The following is a 16,574-nucleotide window of genomic DNA, read 5'->3' on the forward strand; positions in this document are numbered from 1 at the left end:
TCCAGATTCCACTGCCAGCCTCCAAATTTAGATCTAATGATGAAGTGTTTAGGAACCCAACACCCATTTCCTAGAGTTTTCTCCATGGCTTAACCAGCTGTTTTACTGTTTAGGGGTAGGCCTCAGTTCCTCAGCACCTAGAGATGCTGAAAACAGCTGTGTGAGAGGTGATAACTGGAGTAGATTTATCACCCTGCCTCTGGAGACAAGGATTCTAGCAGATTGAATAAGTTTATGAAAAAGGAAGTGGAGAAAAGCAGCTGTTATGTTCTTGTTGGCCTCAATCAGCTGTGTGCTCTATGGGCTCAGGCTTCACACCGGTGGAATCCTGGGTCAAATCTTGGGTGGCCAATAGGCATGCTGGCTAAATAGTAGAGCTGTAGATTCTTATGTATCTGCACCCTCTCTAACAGCCATCTCTATGACACTTTGGGGTGTTTTACCCCACCTTGTGTGGGCCATGTTGCCACAGTGTGGAATCATCATCTTTGCTCCAGCACAGTGGCATTGAGACATAGCTGTCCTATTTAATGACTATACAGTGAAATGAAGCCAAAAATAGATTTGTAAAACAGATTTTTTGGAACAGGCCCTGTATAATTATGCTGGTAGTCATCCTACAGAGCAATGTTTCACATGTTAAAGGCATGGAAAACTGAATTTTGCTTGCTTTATTGATGTGTACACATTGGTAAAGTTCCAAAATGTACCACTCACACCCCAGGCCATATAGTCCATCTATGGAAATTACACTGGAAAAACAGCCAGATTTGAATTTAGTGAATTTAGTGTCACAAGAACTAACTCATTTACATGTACCGTCATATTTTGCCCCACCCATCAATACAAAAATTATATGGAGTATTTTAGTCTGGACTTTTTTTTGAGTGAAGCACAGCACAGTGCAGCCAATCAGACAAGAGAATATTTGCATGTATCAGTTTTAAACGCACAGCAAAAGAATGGTTAAATTCTGAGGAGTAAAGAGAGGTTGGAAAATTTTCATGTAAAACTGAACTATGATCATTTTTGCTACATAAAACCAAAGATTACAAAAATTACAAGTGAACCTGATGAGAAAAATAAAATGAAAAAGATATAAGCCCTGTACATCTAACACCCAAAACATTGTTCCTGTGCCATTGAATGGCACAAAGAGAGGTCCTGTTCGCTGAGAAAGTGAATGCATGATTCTGACCTTTATTTTGAGCATTTGTTTGCAGTGATGGAACATATCTGATGAACTGTTAACATAGTTTACCACATGACCTTAAAGGGCTTATATCATGAAAAAAACAACTTTAATAACTTTTACCAAATAAGAGTTTGATGTAGTGGGTAAACATTGTTAAATATTCAAAACATACAGTCCATAAGCTCCCTATATGTTAGCCATGTCACAAAAAACAGTCTGTTTTGGATTTATTGGTTTTGTGATGTTATGAAAACGCTCACATGTACATATTTCCACCTATTCAGCCTGTAGCAGTTTAGCTCTACCCACTCATACCAATGTTATAATGGGTGTTTCAGCCTGTACTGCTTGTTAAGCAAAACACAAAACAGGGCAGCCAATCAGAACAGAGCTTGTTTACATATATCATTAAAGGCACAGTAACAAAAGTAGCATGTTTAATTCTAAGAAATAAGGAGAATTTGGAAAATGATCATATAAATTTAATTATGACTGATTCAGATGCATAAAACCACACAGATGCTGAAAGTGGACTTTAGTGGAAAAAAATAATCTCAAAAATCTCAAAGACTCCTCCAGGGAAAGGCTCATGTAAGGTAGATTGTGCCTGTGGTTATTTTCAGCATGGTTTCTGGAGAGCAACCGAATAGAGCATTGTTATAACCCTTCTTTATGACTGTTTTGGTTGGACTAGGCAGCGATGTTGGGTGATTTAAAGATCTCCTCAAAGGACACAAACCATATCTCTCTATGATCTCAGGACATGAATAAGTCCTGTATAAGAAACAAAGTTAACAACATTGAGTTTCCCTTTCGCTCATTTCCTCTTTTCCCCACAGTTGTTCACTGTAGTATATTAGGTAATTTGTTCCCATGGCAAATTGTAGGTACTTATTTACTGTTCTTATCGTCATATTTGCCCAACTAACACTCGGACTTCAGGGACAACCCAGGCCAAGGCCACAATGAACCAGTGTAAACGCTGACCCATTTGCTTGTTTTCTAACAGCGGCAGACAGAGCTGTATGAGAGCTCTTTTTCAGATGTAGATGTTTCGTAAAATGTTCCTCAAACAGGATCTGGCTTTACTTTCTCCACCCAGTAGTGAAATTACAGGGAGAGCCACATGAGGTCATGTGTGAGTGACTTATTCCATAAATACGGTACCTTTGCCCTCTTAAGAATGCAGTGCTGTTTTACATGGCAACCACTCAGCAGTGGGCCAACAGTCCAGTACAGTAGCTAAAAGGCAGTAACACTGGCTGAAATCAGGGGTGGACAAGGTGTATACTTAAAGTATGCTTAAAGGGGACTTTTTTTTCAAAATTTCTATATAATTCAATTGTTGAGATGTAAACAAAGTCATTCAGAGAGGTTTGATGTGAAATACTGCATTGTAGAGAAATGTACTGACTTGGATTTCTTTACAGTGGTAGTGATGGGAACCAGGAGTCACAACGTCTGCAATGCAAATATAGCCATTATAGACATTATAATTAAATCTAGGCTTGAATGCTTGAATGAGTTTTTATATGTTATGTTGATGATGATAAAATAGAGAAAAATGTGATAAATGGAAACAGTGTGTGTGTTGACATGCTTTTTATGCATGAAAAGTACAATTGGATTTCATCTGGTCATAGTGGGGATGCATTTTAGTGAAAAGTGTAAATGGAATCTGTCCAAATCTGTTTATCTAAATACGATCCTTACACAAAATGTGTAAAATCAAGGTGACCAAAATCCTGAATAAAAACCTGGGACATTTCCAGTTCAGTGGTCAATATATCATTAACCCCTTAAAATCCCAGGGTTATTACTGAGTAAGGCTTATTATACAGTAACTACAGAGACTTCAGTGCAAACTGGTTGAGCTATTCTTAGGTTATAGAAGTGTATAATAAAACTTTGGACCCTCCAGCAGGCCCTGGCCATGGCCCATGGTCAAGGGGTAAAAAAAAATTCAATGTTCTTAGCTATGAAATAAAAAAGGGGAGACAGTTCTACTTTCATGTATTTTGATAATGGTAACTGTTGTACTGTAATAATCAATGCTGAAGGCTGAATGGTAAAATCGGTTGCTACCTAAGTAACATTTTAAACCATGTCAGAAAATCATACAGTGGCCTACCATGGTGAGTGAAGCTATGGTAAACTATGAAACACTCAATAATGAAAAACGTCAGCATGCATAGAAATAAATTACAATAGTCCTATAAAAGATTAATATTTCTTGCTTTGCTCCTTGTGAGATTTGTCACTTGTTGCTTTTAGAAATAAAGTCACTAAAAAGTAAAAAGGGTCTCAAAAGTCACGAAGTCTAGTGGTTTAGGCAGAGATGATGCAGGGATTCGTTTGCCACAGAAGATTCTGTGTTTTTTCTGAGCCCATAATTCATGTTGATCTGAAATATGAACATACAGAAAAGGGACCCATGGTTACAGCCCAATAGCCAGACTCTAAACACACCCTGGGCTGGCTCTATTTCTGGAGAAACAGAGACGGCTGCTGTTAACATATGGATGGCTGAAAAAGAGATGTAGTTTAAAAAATGAGCGCTATTTGTAAATCATATGGTAGCAGGTTTGTCTATACAAATTAGATAGCCCACCGATCACCTGGTAGTACAAGTCAAGTCCTGTAATCCCACCCCTGCATTCAATCCCTGGGTTAACTTGTACTTGACACTTGCTAGTTTCTGGTGGAGTTTTGCACAGCAGTATTCTTTAAAACTAGGCAAGCAAGTGGTAGAAATGGTCAGTAGATAGCAGCAGCCAGCCCCCACTTTTGGCCAAAACAAGCACAGCACAAGACGTCTGCTGTTACATTTTCCTAGGACTTTCTGGTGTGTTATTAATGCACAGTTAAAAACAGGGACATTTCTGAGGACAGCTCCAGCTGGGGACAGGCCACCAAAATTGGGGACACCTGGACACCATAATGTTAATGTTAACAGGCTCTGCCTTTATCACATCATCCATTCTTTTCAGGAGGCTTTCAGTTTTTCAAAGAAATCTGCAGGGATATTTTTCCACACCTACAAAGTTCAGTCTTAGAAATTGGTTACATTTTCTGCTTCTCACAATCCCAATAATCTTAAACACACTCTGTGATGCTGAGGTCTGGACTCAGTCTGGGTTGGTCAGTTTACTGTTCTGAGATCCACAGCAGCTTCTTTGTTTGATTTGCAAATTTTCTTTTTTCTCAGTAAGAGCTTCTCAACAGCTACACATCCTTTCAGACCCATAGTCCTGAGTTGTCTTCTCACAGTGGAAGGATGGACAGGAACACCTGTGGATTTTTTCAGATCTGACGCAGCTTGATTTTCTCCTTTCTCTCAAAGATGAAAGCTTTAAATACTGTTTGTCTGATGGGGACAGACTTGATGGTCTACCATGTTTTGCACAGTTGTTAGAAGTCCAATTTTTTCCAATGTTTTAATCTCCTTCTTTTTTTTACTTTTGGCTTTTCTCCTGCAAGTGGGCTATCTTATATCTAATCTGTCCATACGTATCTCTTAAAAATGAACAACATGTACTTAATGGCCATTTTGGCTGAAAAGGGTGGTCTCTGACTTTTGCATAGTACCTACTAGTACCATCCCTTACATCTATGTTCATTTAGTTTTTAGAGACACTTATGTTAATGTTCTGAACCTTTTCTGATTCTTCAAATACATTTGGGACAACTGACGGCTATTCCAGGGAAGGATGTTACATGTTTCCGTAGTGGCCGCATTTGCAGAGAATGCTTGTTTAACAGGCTGCAAGCCTAAATTTAACATACCATATACAGAATCAGAAGACCAGATGTTACAGATGATGTCCTGGAAGGAAAGCACATGTGCTTTATCATTTAATTCACTTACATCCAGAAGGCTTTCTCATGAAGTATTTATCATATTCCTGCATGATTAACTCAAACAGTATTAAGTATGATTTTTTGCCCCAAGCAAAAACTATTAATACAAGTGCAATAGTGTGTAATATACAACTGTATGAAAAAATGTAAACACTCCTGGTTACATTACGTTTTGTTGATTTTCTTAGTGAAAAATACTGTAGTGTTTTAGTCAAAATAGTACAAATAGTAAAAATCCTCTACAGAGAACACAAATTTTAGTGCACAGTTTCTATTTATTTGCTGAGGTTAACATATTGGGAAAATCTAAAATGTGCCATAACTTTTGCACAAATCAGATTTTTTTAATATGTTAAACACAGAAAATTAACAATATTACACTATTAAAATATGCAGAAGTGGTATCTCTGTTGAGGACGTGTTATTTTCACTTACAAAATCAACAAAACATAATTCGGTCTGAGGTGCCCAAACTTTTGCATACAACTGTAAATAGTAATAGATACATTAATGTTGTTCTTTCTCAGTTTTGCTAATTTGTGTTTTTTCAGCTCAGATGCTGATTACCTGTTCATATTAAACTGCGTGACGTCCAGGCTATGTCCAGGCTAGGGTCCCTATCCCAAAGGCTATGTGTTGCAATTACCCAGCGTGGAAGTAAGTTGTCCGAGGCAAACGTGTATCAATGTAAGCTGAAGGGGGTCCACTGATCTCGCCTGAAGATCCCCGGACAACTCCGATTGCTCTGTAGCTGGACATCCTAAGTCCCAGTCCCATTTCACCCCTCGCCCCTACCCCTTAGCCCTTAGCCCTCTGTTTTGCATGTTAACGTCTAGAGGTAGGGTGTCCCGATTCTTGTTGAGATAGAGGGGTAGAGTGAAGTGTTAGGGCTATACAGCTCTCCAAACAGAGGTTTTTCAGATACACACAGAGGTTTTTCAGATACAAACAGAGTGTTATGAGAAAAAAAAGAAAAAACAGCAAGATGGCTGCGCGAGTCACCAAAGAAACCCACAGATGTGAGAATTTTCTCCATAAAAAAATACGATAACAATTGTATTATCTTAGTTTAATGTTATTTCAATGTATTATCGTCCTTTTCATCATAACAAGCACAAAAAATCACTAGTAGTTTGCTGATGTCTCAGTAGCTAGCTAGATAAATTACCCATTCCAGCTTATATAGTCCAGCCGTACTGATGCTTCAAGCGCCAGAATGTAACTGCTGCTTCATTTAAGGTGGAACAGGAAAATTCGAACAAGAAGCTGGTAAATGGCTGACTTTAGCTTCATATCACTGAAGAATTAGGGGTGGGCGATAATAAAAAATTGTCCCCCTCTCTTTGAAGGCATATGAGGCCCTAAATGTAACAAAAGCCAAACAGTGAGGTTTCTGAACTTTACCCTCCTCTGCTGTCACTGCAGACTGACAGGGTCGCATACAGAACACAGCTAGTGTTCAATGTCAATGAAGTAATGTTCCTTTTCATTTAAGGGGAGGGGAGAATTCAACCCCTACCTAACCACTACTAAGGGAACACAGAGCCCCCCATGGATCAAGTGTTTACTGTGGTAATATATTATCTACCTGAATGCACCTAACCAAGTCATAACACTGCAGGCTGCTTTATAATGACAATCAGCCCAGTAATTACAAAGTAGAGTGTGCAAGTAGCCCAGTGATCTTTATTTGTAACCTGAACTGTTGCCAACAAATGAATACCAACAAACCGTATGTATGGATCTGGTAATGCAGTTATGGTGTAAGGCTTTGGTATCAGGCCATCTAAAGTTGACAAGGCGACAGGAGACCACATGGCACATTTGACAGAGGACACCCTTATCAGCTTACTGTTCTTTCTTCATTATTTATCACCCGTGTGCCTGAACAGCCTCAGCACGCTCTCTGCTCTCATTCAGCTCACAAGAGGCAACCATGCAGTCCAGACAAAGGCCATCTCGAGTCATAGCAGTTATGAGAAGACTCCTGTTCCTCTGACCGACCTAGCTGTGAACTTTCGGCATGTTCGCAGCCGCAACTAAGAACTTTGTGAAGCAGGTTGGGGACACCGGGCGGCTGATTCCCGTCCCCAGCCTCAGTGAGGCTGACCGATACCAGCCCCTCAGCCTGGTGACCAGGAAAAGGAGAAGACATTTCTGGAAGAAAACCAAATATGCCTCAACCCCGTTCTCACTGAAAGACATACTCGTGGGAGAAAAGGAGATTACTGCAGGTAAGAATGTGAGAAGTTATTAATGAAATTATTATTATATGTAGTACAAGAAATAACAGGTGTATTTAGGGCTGGGCAATATAATGGTATGTTATAACAATCATAATAAATTGTGTCGACATATATTTTTCTAGGTTGATCATTCTCCCGATTCTCCCAAACTGGTTCAAAGTCAGAATTTAAACCACATTTTGGACTTTTTTTCACTGACTTCACCTTTTGCTTTCAGTGACCCTTAATTACCTTAATTAAGTTTATTTTAGGAAAATTTTGTTTTGTCACTACTAAAACAACCATAACACTACCAAAACTTTACCCAGTGTTACTGTAGTGAAACTGCAGTTTAGCTCATTATGAGCAGATCTCAGCTTTAAATAGATTTTTTCATTAAAACTCAAAATTACAGAAAATAGTGACCATTCTTAATGTCACACACTGATTTTCAGACTTTGGGACACATTTACTTCAAAACAATGGGATTTAATGGCTCATCATGTAGCCATGAGAGACAGAGATGCAGTCTCACTTCCACTCTAAAGTGCATGGGTGTGGCTAAAATAAGGCTCCGCCTATAGACTAAAACTCTGTGTTTCTGTAGTGACATGAAAACATGACACAGCATTTTTTGAATAAAGTATTTTTTTTAATAAAATATTTTCTTAAAAATATTCTTTAAACATTATTCAAATTTTTAAACATCACTTTAAAATAAATTTAAAAAATAAAAAAATAAAAAAGTTATATAATATAACTAATAACTAATTTGGTAAAGTGGTCCAAGTATATAATGAGTATCATCAGTACCTATAGTAGTATCTACACTGGGACTTCACACAGGCATAAGCGTTTAAATACATTTAAAAAGCAATACTTCAGTATTTATGAACAGCATATGTCAGTTTTCAAATGTTTAAGAAGTAAACTATATTGTATATATAGAGATTTATGCAGGGGGTTGTAAGGCAAACTAGTCAGATTTACCACTACTTTACTGTTGTCAGCATAACATTTAAAATTTAAAAGACATGTATGTTCACTGGTCATTTTGGATAGTAAATAAATCAGCTATATTTGTGTTGTCATGAGCCCTGCTTCCTATCACCACCACTGGAAAGAAATCTCAGCTTCTACAATGAACCATTTTATATCAAACCACTCTGAATTACTTTGTTTACATCCCAAAGACTGAATTATGTAGAAATAAAAAAGAAGAATTCCTCTTTCCTCTTTAAGCCATAATTAGTTAAGGCCAGGTTAAGATCACCATAGTTGGTGTCAGTTCTATGAAAGATCCCCTCAAACTAACGAGAACCAGGAAAATATGTATGAAAATAATCACTTTCAGGGCATCAAAATCTTCCATAGAACTGATATTTGTCAATCTTAACTTAGCCTCTGCCTTAGAAGTTCTGTTACATGAGAACAATCCTTCATGAAAAGCTTCTAAATAGAATAAATATACGCCACTCTATGTACTTTACTTCATAAAACATCTTGTCATATTGCAAATATACATGTAACCTTTAAATAATGTGTTACCTGATCATGAGTGATGTGTAACTCAGTCTGTCTGTGGCTGTTAGGTGTGTCCTCCTACCAGCTTCTCAACTACGAAGACAAGTCAGATGTGTCCTTAAACGGGCGCCTGGGAAACCACCTGATTCATGAAGTGGGCGTCAACATCAGTGGTTCAGACTCTGTAGCAGTCAAAGCATCCTTTGGGATTGTGACCAAACACGAGGTGGAGGTTCCTACCTTACTGAGGGAGCTGAGCTCAAGGTACAAAGACTTGAATTAGGAAAAGCCACTGCGCCATAGGAAAAAGCCTAATCACATTCATTATTTAGATATACATGTATTTGACGGGAACACTTATTGCTGGTAGTTCTGATAAACAGCCATTATAACTTTAGTTATAGATTTATACACACTGTGCTTTACAGAGAAAAAACAACAGCGAAATAACATTGAACAACAATGTATTCAGCAAAACAATAAAAACAATCAAAATGTATCTTCTTACATGGATAGTTCTGGTCCTAAAACATGATTGACCGAGCGGCGTTCGAAGCCATGTTGTAAAATACAAAATAAACGCATACCGGCTCACAGCAACTACACTCTGCATCACTACGCCACATCACATAAAATCCTTGTGCTGTTAATGGAATAATCTTTGACTCTCATGCTGCCTGCATGGAGTATATTAATGAAGTAAGAACCTGTTTTTTGTTTAAACTGGGGGGCTAGCAGCTTATTTTCTTAACTAGAACTAAGCTGGTCAGCTAGCTAACAGGCTAAAAGATAGCAGCCTAAACAGCCCTATCATTAACATCACAGACTTGTATTAAAGTACTTACTGTATGATTCATGTAAAATGACAATATAAAAGGGAGCAGGGAGCTATTTGAGGTTCAGCCCCAGTGTGAGAAGAGGGGGGCCATTGGATTGGTGTTCTATAAGACTGATGGTGGTAATTTGGTGACCAAAAAGTATTTGCATTAAACAGTGCTGTGTTATCATACGTTCAATGTTATACAACAAAAAGTTAAAAAGTTCATGAAATGACCACAATATACAGTGATGGGGTCCAAAAGTTCTTCTTCTAATTAAGCAGTCAGTGGTTGCTTGGGACCAATACCGCACTCTAAAGGAACTACATTTCTTGGTGGAATACTTGCTTATGTTGTTTATTATTAATAATAACTTAAATTATTTTCTGTGAAATTGTGTATTTTATCATATTTTATGTTGGCCGCCATTTTATAAAAGCAATAAGCCCCTTGAAGCCATGCATTACTTTATCACAGGGAAGGGTCCCCCGTCCACACAGTCCATATATGGAAATTAGGCAGTAGAAAGCAGGCCTTTTGAATTGTTTTTGTGATGTCACAAAAAACCAACACATTTACATTTTTTTTCACTGATTCAGACTACAGCAGTTTAGCCCCTCCCATTCATGCTGAAATGTTTCAGACTGCTTTTGTGAATGAGGCACAATACAGGGCAACCAATCAGAACATACAGTCTTTGGTGCCCCTGTCAAATTACATTAAGCGTTGACATTTTAATGCAGACTTACTGTTTGTTTGCTAAATTTAACATGGGCAAAAAAGATAAAACAAAAAATGTTGTTTGTGCAAAAGTAGTGGCACATTTTACATTTTATGTTTTATCTTTTCCAATGTGTAAAACTCAGCAAATAAATAGAAATTGTGCACTAAAATCGCATAAAAACTGCCTTATTTAAGTTTGTTCCCTTATTTTCACATGTAATTTGGCCAGGGGTGTTCAATTTTTTACTGTAGGTCATATCCTAAATAAAAGAATATCAGAAGAGAATGCAAATATAAAATCTGCAGGTTCTGTAAACATCAGTCTCTATGTCAATTTGTCTCTTCCTCTAGGAAAGTGGACCTTGACCACTGCCTGATCCGTCAGTCTAAGGACAGTGGGCGAACCGTGCTGTGTGTCGTCATGGAGAGTATTCGCACCACACGGCAATGTTCCCTCACTGTCCACGCTGGCATGCGTGGGACTACCATGAGGGTAATGCCACATACACTCACAAACATAAACGTATGGCAGCCTGCAAGGCACATCTCTAAAACCTGTCTCCCACAGTTTCAGATAGACGACGGCCGAAACCCCAAGGGCCGCGATAAAGCCATTGTTATTCCAGCCCACACCACCATAGCCTTCAGTGTATTTGAGCTTTATGTGCGACTTGATGGACGTTTAGGTGAGTAGCACTGGAAGCTGATACTACCACTCGCTTAATACAGCTAACAATGTATGTATTCTCATCATTCATTTAACTGGTGGTATTTCAGACTTCAGACTACTGCAGCTCTTCTCCAGTCTCTATAAATGCAAAGTGCAGTTGAAGGATGCATGTGTAGAGATGGATAGATGGCTTTTATGTTTTATTATTAATATATTGCCCTGCACGTCCTGCTAACTGCCCTCATCACTGCCTTTACTTCTTTAATCAGATATATGTGTAGCACCGGAGTCAGTGGGCGGCTTTGAGAGGGAACAGATCCGCGAGCAGCTTGGAGGATTTGTTGGCAGGTTCTCTGTGGGCAGATTGCGAAGGTTTCTATCAGGGATCATTTATGGAAACCCCTTCAGAGCAGGTAATATATCCTATATATATACATACATATATATATATATATATATATATATATATATATATTTACACTGATCAGACATAACATTATGACCACCTCCTTGTTTCTACGCTCATTGTCCATTTTATCAGCTCCACTTTCTATATAGGTGCACTTTGTAGTTCTACAGTTACAGACTGTAGTCCATCTGTTTCTCTGCATACTTTGTTAGCCCCCTTTTACCCTGTTCTTCACTGGTCAGGACCCCCACAGGACCACCACAGATCAGTATTATTTGGGTGGTGGATCATTCTCAGTACTGCAGTAACACTGACATGGTGGTGACGTGTTATTGTGTTGTGCTGGTACAAGTGGATCAGACACAGCAGTGCTGCTGGAAATTTTAAACACTTCAGTGACACTGCTGGACTGAGAATAGTCCACCAACCAAAAATATCCAGCCAACAGCATCCTGTGGGCAGTGTCCTGTGACCACTGATGAAGGACTAGAGGATGACCAACACAAACTGTGCAGCAGCAGATGAGCTATCGTCTCTGACTTTACATCTACAAGCTGGACTGACAAGGTAGGAGTGTCTAATAGAGTGGACAGTGAGTGGACACAGTGTTTAAAAACTCCAGCAGCACTGCTGTATCTGATCCACTCGTACCAGCGCAACAAACACCAACACATTATCACCATGTCAGTGTTACTGCAGTGCTGAGAATGATCCACCACCCAAATAATACCTGCTCTGTGGTGTTCCTGTGGGGGTCCTAACCACCATGGAATTCTTGCTGGTCAGCACCCATTTTTCAGTACCCATTCACTTAAACCATCCTTCACTTTCTTCCCTACTTCATAGATGACAGAACATTTGAAGAGCTCACCCACTCCGACATGTATATGGACGATGTGGCAGACTACTATGAGAAGGCCGCCAGCATGACTGACCTGTCCACCTCTTACCTTCGGGAGGACAAACATACACGAGTCAACCTGCTCAACCACAACATCCCTAAAGGCCCCTGCGCCCTTTGCGGCATGGGGCACCAGCGCCGAGAGACTGTCTACGGCTGCCTGGAGTGTTCCTCTGGCGGCCAAAAATACGTCCGGCTGCATGCTGTCCCTTGCTTCGACCTGTGGCACAAAAGCTTGCGGTGAGGAACAGACAGACCACATCGGGTTAGTGAGATTAGTGCTGGTGCTGTGGATACTGCTTAAGCCTAGTCTGGGACTAAATTGCAAGATCCTTGGCAAATCTTTGGGTCTAGGGGGGAAATTCAGAACACGTCTAGGGCTAGGCCTAATCTGTTTCCAGTAAATAGTCCACTTTGTTGTAAACACTGACTTTGTATATGAACACTCACTCACTACTTTATAGGCCTACTGTAAAGGTGTACAATTACAGACATTCATTATTGGTCCCTCTCTGACCACAGGACCACTGCTGTCCAGATATTGTTTGGATGGTGGTTCATTCTCAGCACAGCAGTGACACTGACACTGACATACGAGTGCCATACACACTGTATGCCTGTCAGTGTCATAAGAGTGGTCCACCACCCAAAATTATCCATCTAAGAACACCTCTGTGGTCAGAAATTGACCCTAGGGCAGGGGTCTTTAACTGGTGGAAAGAAGTTCAGATGTCAGTCAAGTATTTTAGGCTTTGCTATAAAACCAGCAAAGTATAAAAACAATTCTATAGCAAAGCTGATTAAAATATGTAAGAAATGGTCATATTTCAGCTACATTCATGAAGATGAAGCAGCGCAGCTTCTGTAGCAGTACTGTGGTCCAGTTTATTCAGTCGCACACATTTAAAGAAATGATTTATTCAAAGGCAGCTCATCAGAACAGTGCCTACAGGGCTGGATATCAGGTCAGAAAGCAAATAATTAACATATTTCCATAGATTTTTAATTTTAATTATTATTTCCGGTCCCCTTTTCAAGTTCAATACAGATGTGCCTCATCTGTTCGGAGTCACAAGCAAAAACGTTAAGCATCAGCGCCACTCCGAAACAAATCAGTTCAAATTAACCTACCAACAAAATCCTGTTCTGAGGACAAATGAAATAAATGCAAAGCTCAGCATGAAAAGTCCGCCAGGGAGCTCGTCCATTCTCTGACAGCGCAAGAGCGTGAAATGTTTATTAAGACCATAATATTTCAACTTATTTTTTTATTAATTTAATTTACTTTACTTTATGGAAAGACAAGATACTTTAAAGTGTTTTTTCCAGTTACTTATTTATCTATTTATTTACTTAAAAACAAGCCAGTGGCCATACCACTTTAAAATGCCTATTAGATTCCAAAAATACATTCAAACTACAACATCAAAAATGTGTAGAAATATATTTGATGTTTCTTATTTGATTGTATTAGTTGCCTGGACTAATCATTAATAGTTAAGTATTTAAAGGTAATTGTCATCGGCACTAACTTGTGTTTGTTTATCTGGACCTTTGTTAGCAAGAAACTTGATGCAACTGGACCTTTCCAGGTTTGAGTTGAATACTCCTAGTCTAGAGGATCCTTAACACAAATTGAGCGTGGGAACAGAATGGCTACAGTCTGCAACTGTACACCAGCAATGTGGACCTACAAAGTAAAGCTTTCTAATAAAGTGACCAGTGAGCCTGAGTGTTTTATTATGGATGTGGAACTGATTGGTTCAATGAGATGCAACAAGAGAGTAACTGAAAATGGCAGTATTTACTGTCAGACTTTTACAAACGTAATGGACATAGAACTGAACTGAACAGAACGGAAAGGATTTGTTTTGAGGCAGATTCACTATTAAGTTTAAACCTAGGCTTAACCTGTCTGACAATCAAGTCTCAGAGATTTCAACCAATCCTATGCAAATAACTGCCATTGTTAAAGGGAACTCAGTGTTCTGGAATAACAAGAAAAATTACGACACTTTTTAAACCGTTTGTTGATGAAGTTGTGAAAAGTACTGTGGTGCTCATCATTTTGTTTACACATCAGTTGCAATGTGGGCCTCTCTCACAAAGCAGGGTTTCTTGCTTAGCCAGCTAACTTTAAATGTATTCTGACCTAACCCTGGATTTTCTATCTCATGATGGTGGATCACTTTTTACCAGGATACATTACCATGTCTAACTGCTCTCGGCAGTTGGCATTTCTGATCGTAATATATAGTAAATTAGACTAAGCACTAACGCAGTGGCAGTGGTGACGGGTTTTCTTTTTTACTGGTAAACATGCTTTACTTCCTACATACACTATATAGCCAAAAGTCTGTGGACACCTGACCATCACACTCATATGAGCTTGTTGGACATCCCATTCCAAAACCATGGGCATTAATATGGAATGGCCTCCCACCCCCCCACCCCGGGACAGGAAAGGGCCTTCCTCAAACAGTTGCCACACATTTGGAAGGATATACTGGTCGAAAATATCTTTGTATGCTGTAGCATTAACATTACCCTTTACTGTAACTGAGGGAGTCCAGGCCCTGAAAAACAGCCCTGGACCATTATCCCTCCTCCACCAAACTTTACTGTTGTCACTGTGCATTCCGGTAGCATTCTCCTAACATCTGCCAAATCCAGATTCATCCATCAGACTGTCAAATAATGAAGCATTCATCACACCACTCCAGCTGATACTTGGTTTTGCACGTGATCATAGGCTTGTGTGCAGCTGCTCAACCCAGAAAACCCATTTCACAAAGCTCCTGATGTACAGTTCTTGTGCTGAGGTTGCTGTCAGAGGCAGTTTGGAGCGCTGTAGTGAGTGATGCAACAGAGTATAGGCAATTTTCACACAGTATGCACTTGGTGTTTGTCTGGTCTACAGCTCTATGGCTAATAGCACTTACAGTTGACTAGGGTTGATCTAACAAGATCTGAAAACACCTGAGCTCAGTAATAATAAGTGCTGTCCACATACTTTTGGCCATGTAGGGTATTTATGTAGATTTCTTCTTCCTTTGAAAACTAAGCCACTCGATTCCTCCTCCTTTCATGTGATTCATCATAAACATCACATTCAACCTGTATGCGTACAGTGATTAGGCCGATCATAGCTTGGGTATCTAGTCTTGAGCTAACAGATAAAGCCGTTGACTGCATTTCCCTTATTTTGGTTGTGTGAAGCGGAAGCTTGGTCAGGAACCCTGTCTAAGCTGAACCTGCTTCGTGAGACAGGCTTCACATCTTTCTCTGAATAGGAGTTGGAAATATTTTGTCACCAAGATATCACGTGAAGGACAGTGGGCGTACAGCCTGAGCAGATCCTCTTACCCTCACATGAGCACCAGCTGCTGACTTTTCCACACACAAAGTACTTGAATAATTGAGGGTTATTAATAAATTACGCAGTGGATCATGTGAGGGCAGTGGAGGAAGTGGGTTCTGTCCTTTCTCAGGTGAGAACTAGGCTGTGTTTTTGTTTCCATGGGCAATTCAGGCCAATGTAGGCCGAGCAGCGAAGGCTTACTTTGCTCAGGAACAGGGCAGAGTTACCAGCATGAGCATCGAAACTGGCTACTCCCCCTTCTTGAACAGAACACTTGAGTGTGCAGCCTGAAATTTGAGGTTTTGTTTACTGTTTGATTGGGAGAAGTTATGTATTGTGTCATACTTTATGGAGCTGTTTATTGTTGTTTTTTTAATTCTAATAAAACATTGGGTTGATGGTGCGATACTGACTTACATGACATCATTACTGTGATTGACACTTTGTTGTACTCTTATCTACACAAAGCACACTGCAACACTTGGGCTTGACATAACTGAGGCTGAAACTGTGCTCATTTCTTAACTCAAGACTTGAGGACGCTGATTTCAAGTTATTGAGACAACTGCAAATTTCTTTTTTCGTGAAAATCCTCCCCAAGGAAGTTAGGTTATTTTCAGAGACTGTACGCATCTCTGCTGCTACTACATTTATGAGCAAAATATGACACCACCACCTGGTGGTGCAAGATGGTCATTACATCTAATGTTTCCTTTGCATTAAAGGGGAATTCCACTGATTTTTCAAAATTTTAAATTTAGTGGTCTTGGTGTAAACGCATTCAGAGTGGTTTAACATGAAATGGTTCTGATACTTACTGCTACACAGTAACAGTGGTAAATTAAAACCTTTTATTTTGGGACTATTTTTGCCATACAACATGCACG

General features: G+C 39.4%; 1 protein-coding gene across 1 annotated transcript; it reads left to right on the forward strand.

Annotated features, from left to right (window-relative positions):
- The first annotated feature begins 6,929 nt into the window (after positions 1-6,929).
- Positions 6,930-14,681, forward strand: pjvk (pejvakin). The gene is made up of 6 exons (XM_036569916.1): positions 6,930-7,290; positions 8,874-9,069; positions 10,698-10,839; positions 10,915-11,032; positions 11,286-11,429; positions 12,272-14,681. The coding sequence occupies exons 1-6, from the start codon at positions 7,080-7,082 to the stop codon at positions 12,568-12,570; spliced, it is 1,110 nt and encodes a 369-aa protein (XP_036425809.1). The 5' UTR covers positions 6,930-7,079; the 3' UTR covers positions 12,571-14,681.
- The last annotated feature ends 1,893 nt before the right edge of the window (positions 14,682-16,574 follow it).

Source organism: Colossoma macropomum, unplaced genomic scaffold (assembly GCF_904425465.1).
Source record: "Colossoma macropomum unplaced genomic scaffold, Colossoma_macropomum, whole genome shotgun sequence".
In the NCBI taxonomy this organism is placed as follows: domain Eukaryota; kingdom Metazoa; phylum Chordata; class Actinopteri; order Characiformes; family Serrasalmidae; genus Colossoma; species Colossoma macropomum.

What these genes read in the sequence shown, in the direction of transcription:
- pjvk (XM_036569916.1), top strand. Translation starts at nt 7,080, where the DNA reads ATGTTCGCAGCCGCAACTAAGAACTTTGTGAAGCAGGTTGGGGACACC. An exon ending in AGAAAAGGAGATTACTGCAG is followed by an intron (nt 7,291 to 8,873) that starts GTAAGAATGTGA and finishes TGTGGCTGTTAG; the next exon opens with GTGTGTCCTCCTACCAGCTT. An exon ending in TGCGTGGGACTACCATGAGG is followed by an intron (nt 10,840 to 10,914) that starts GTAATGCCACAT and finishes TGTCTCCCACAG; the next exon opens with TTTCAGATAGACGACGGCCG.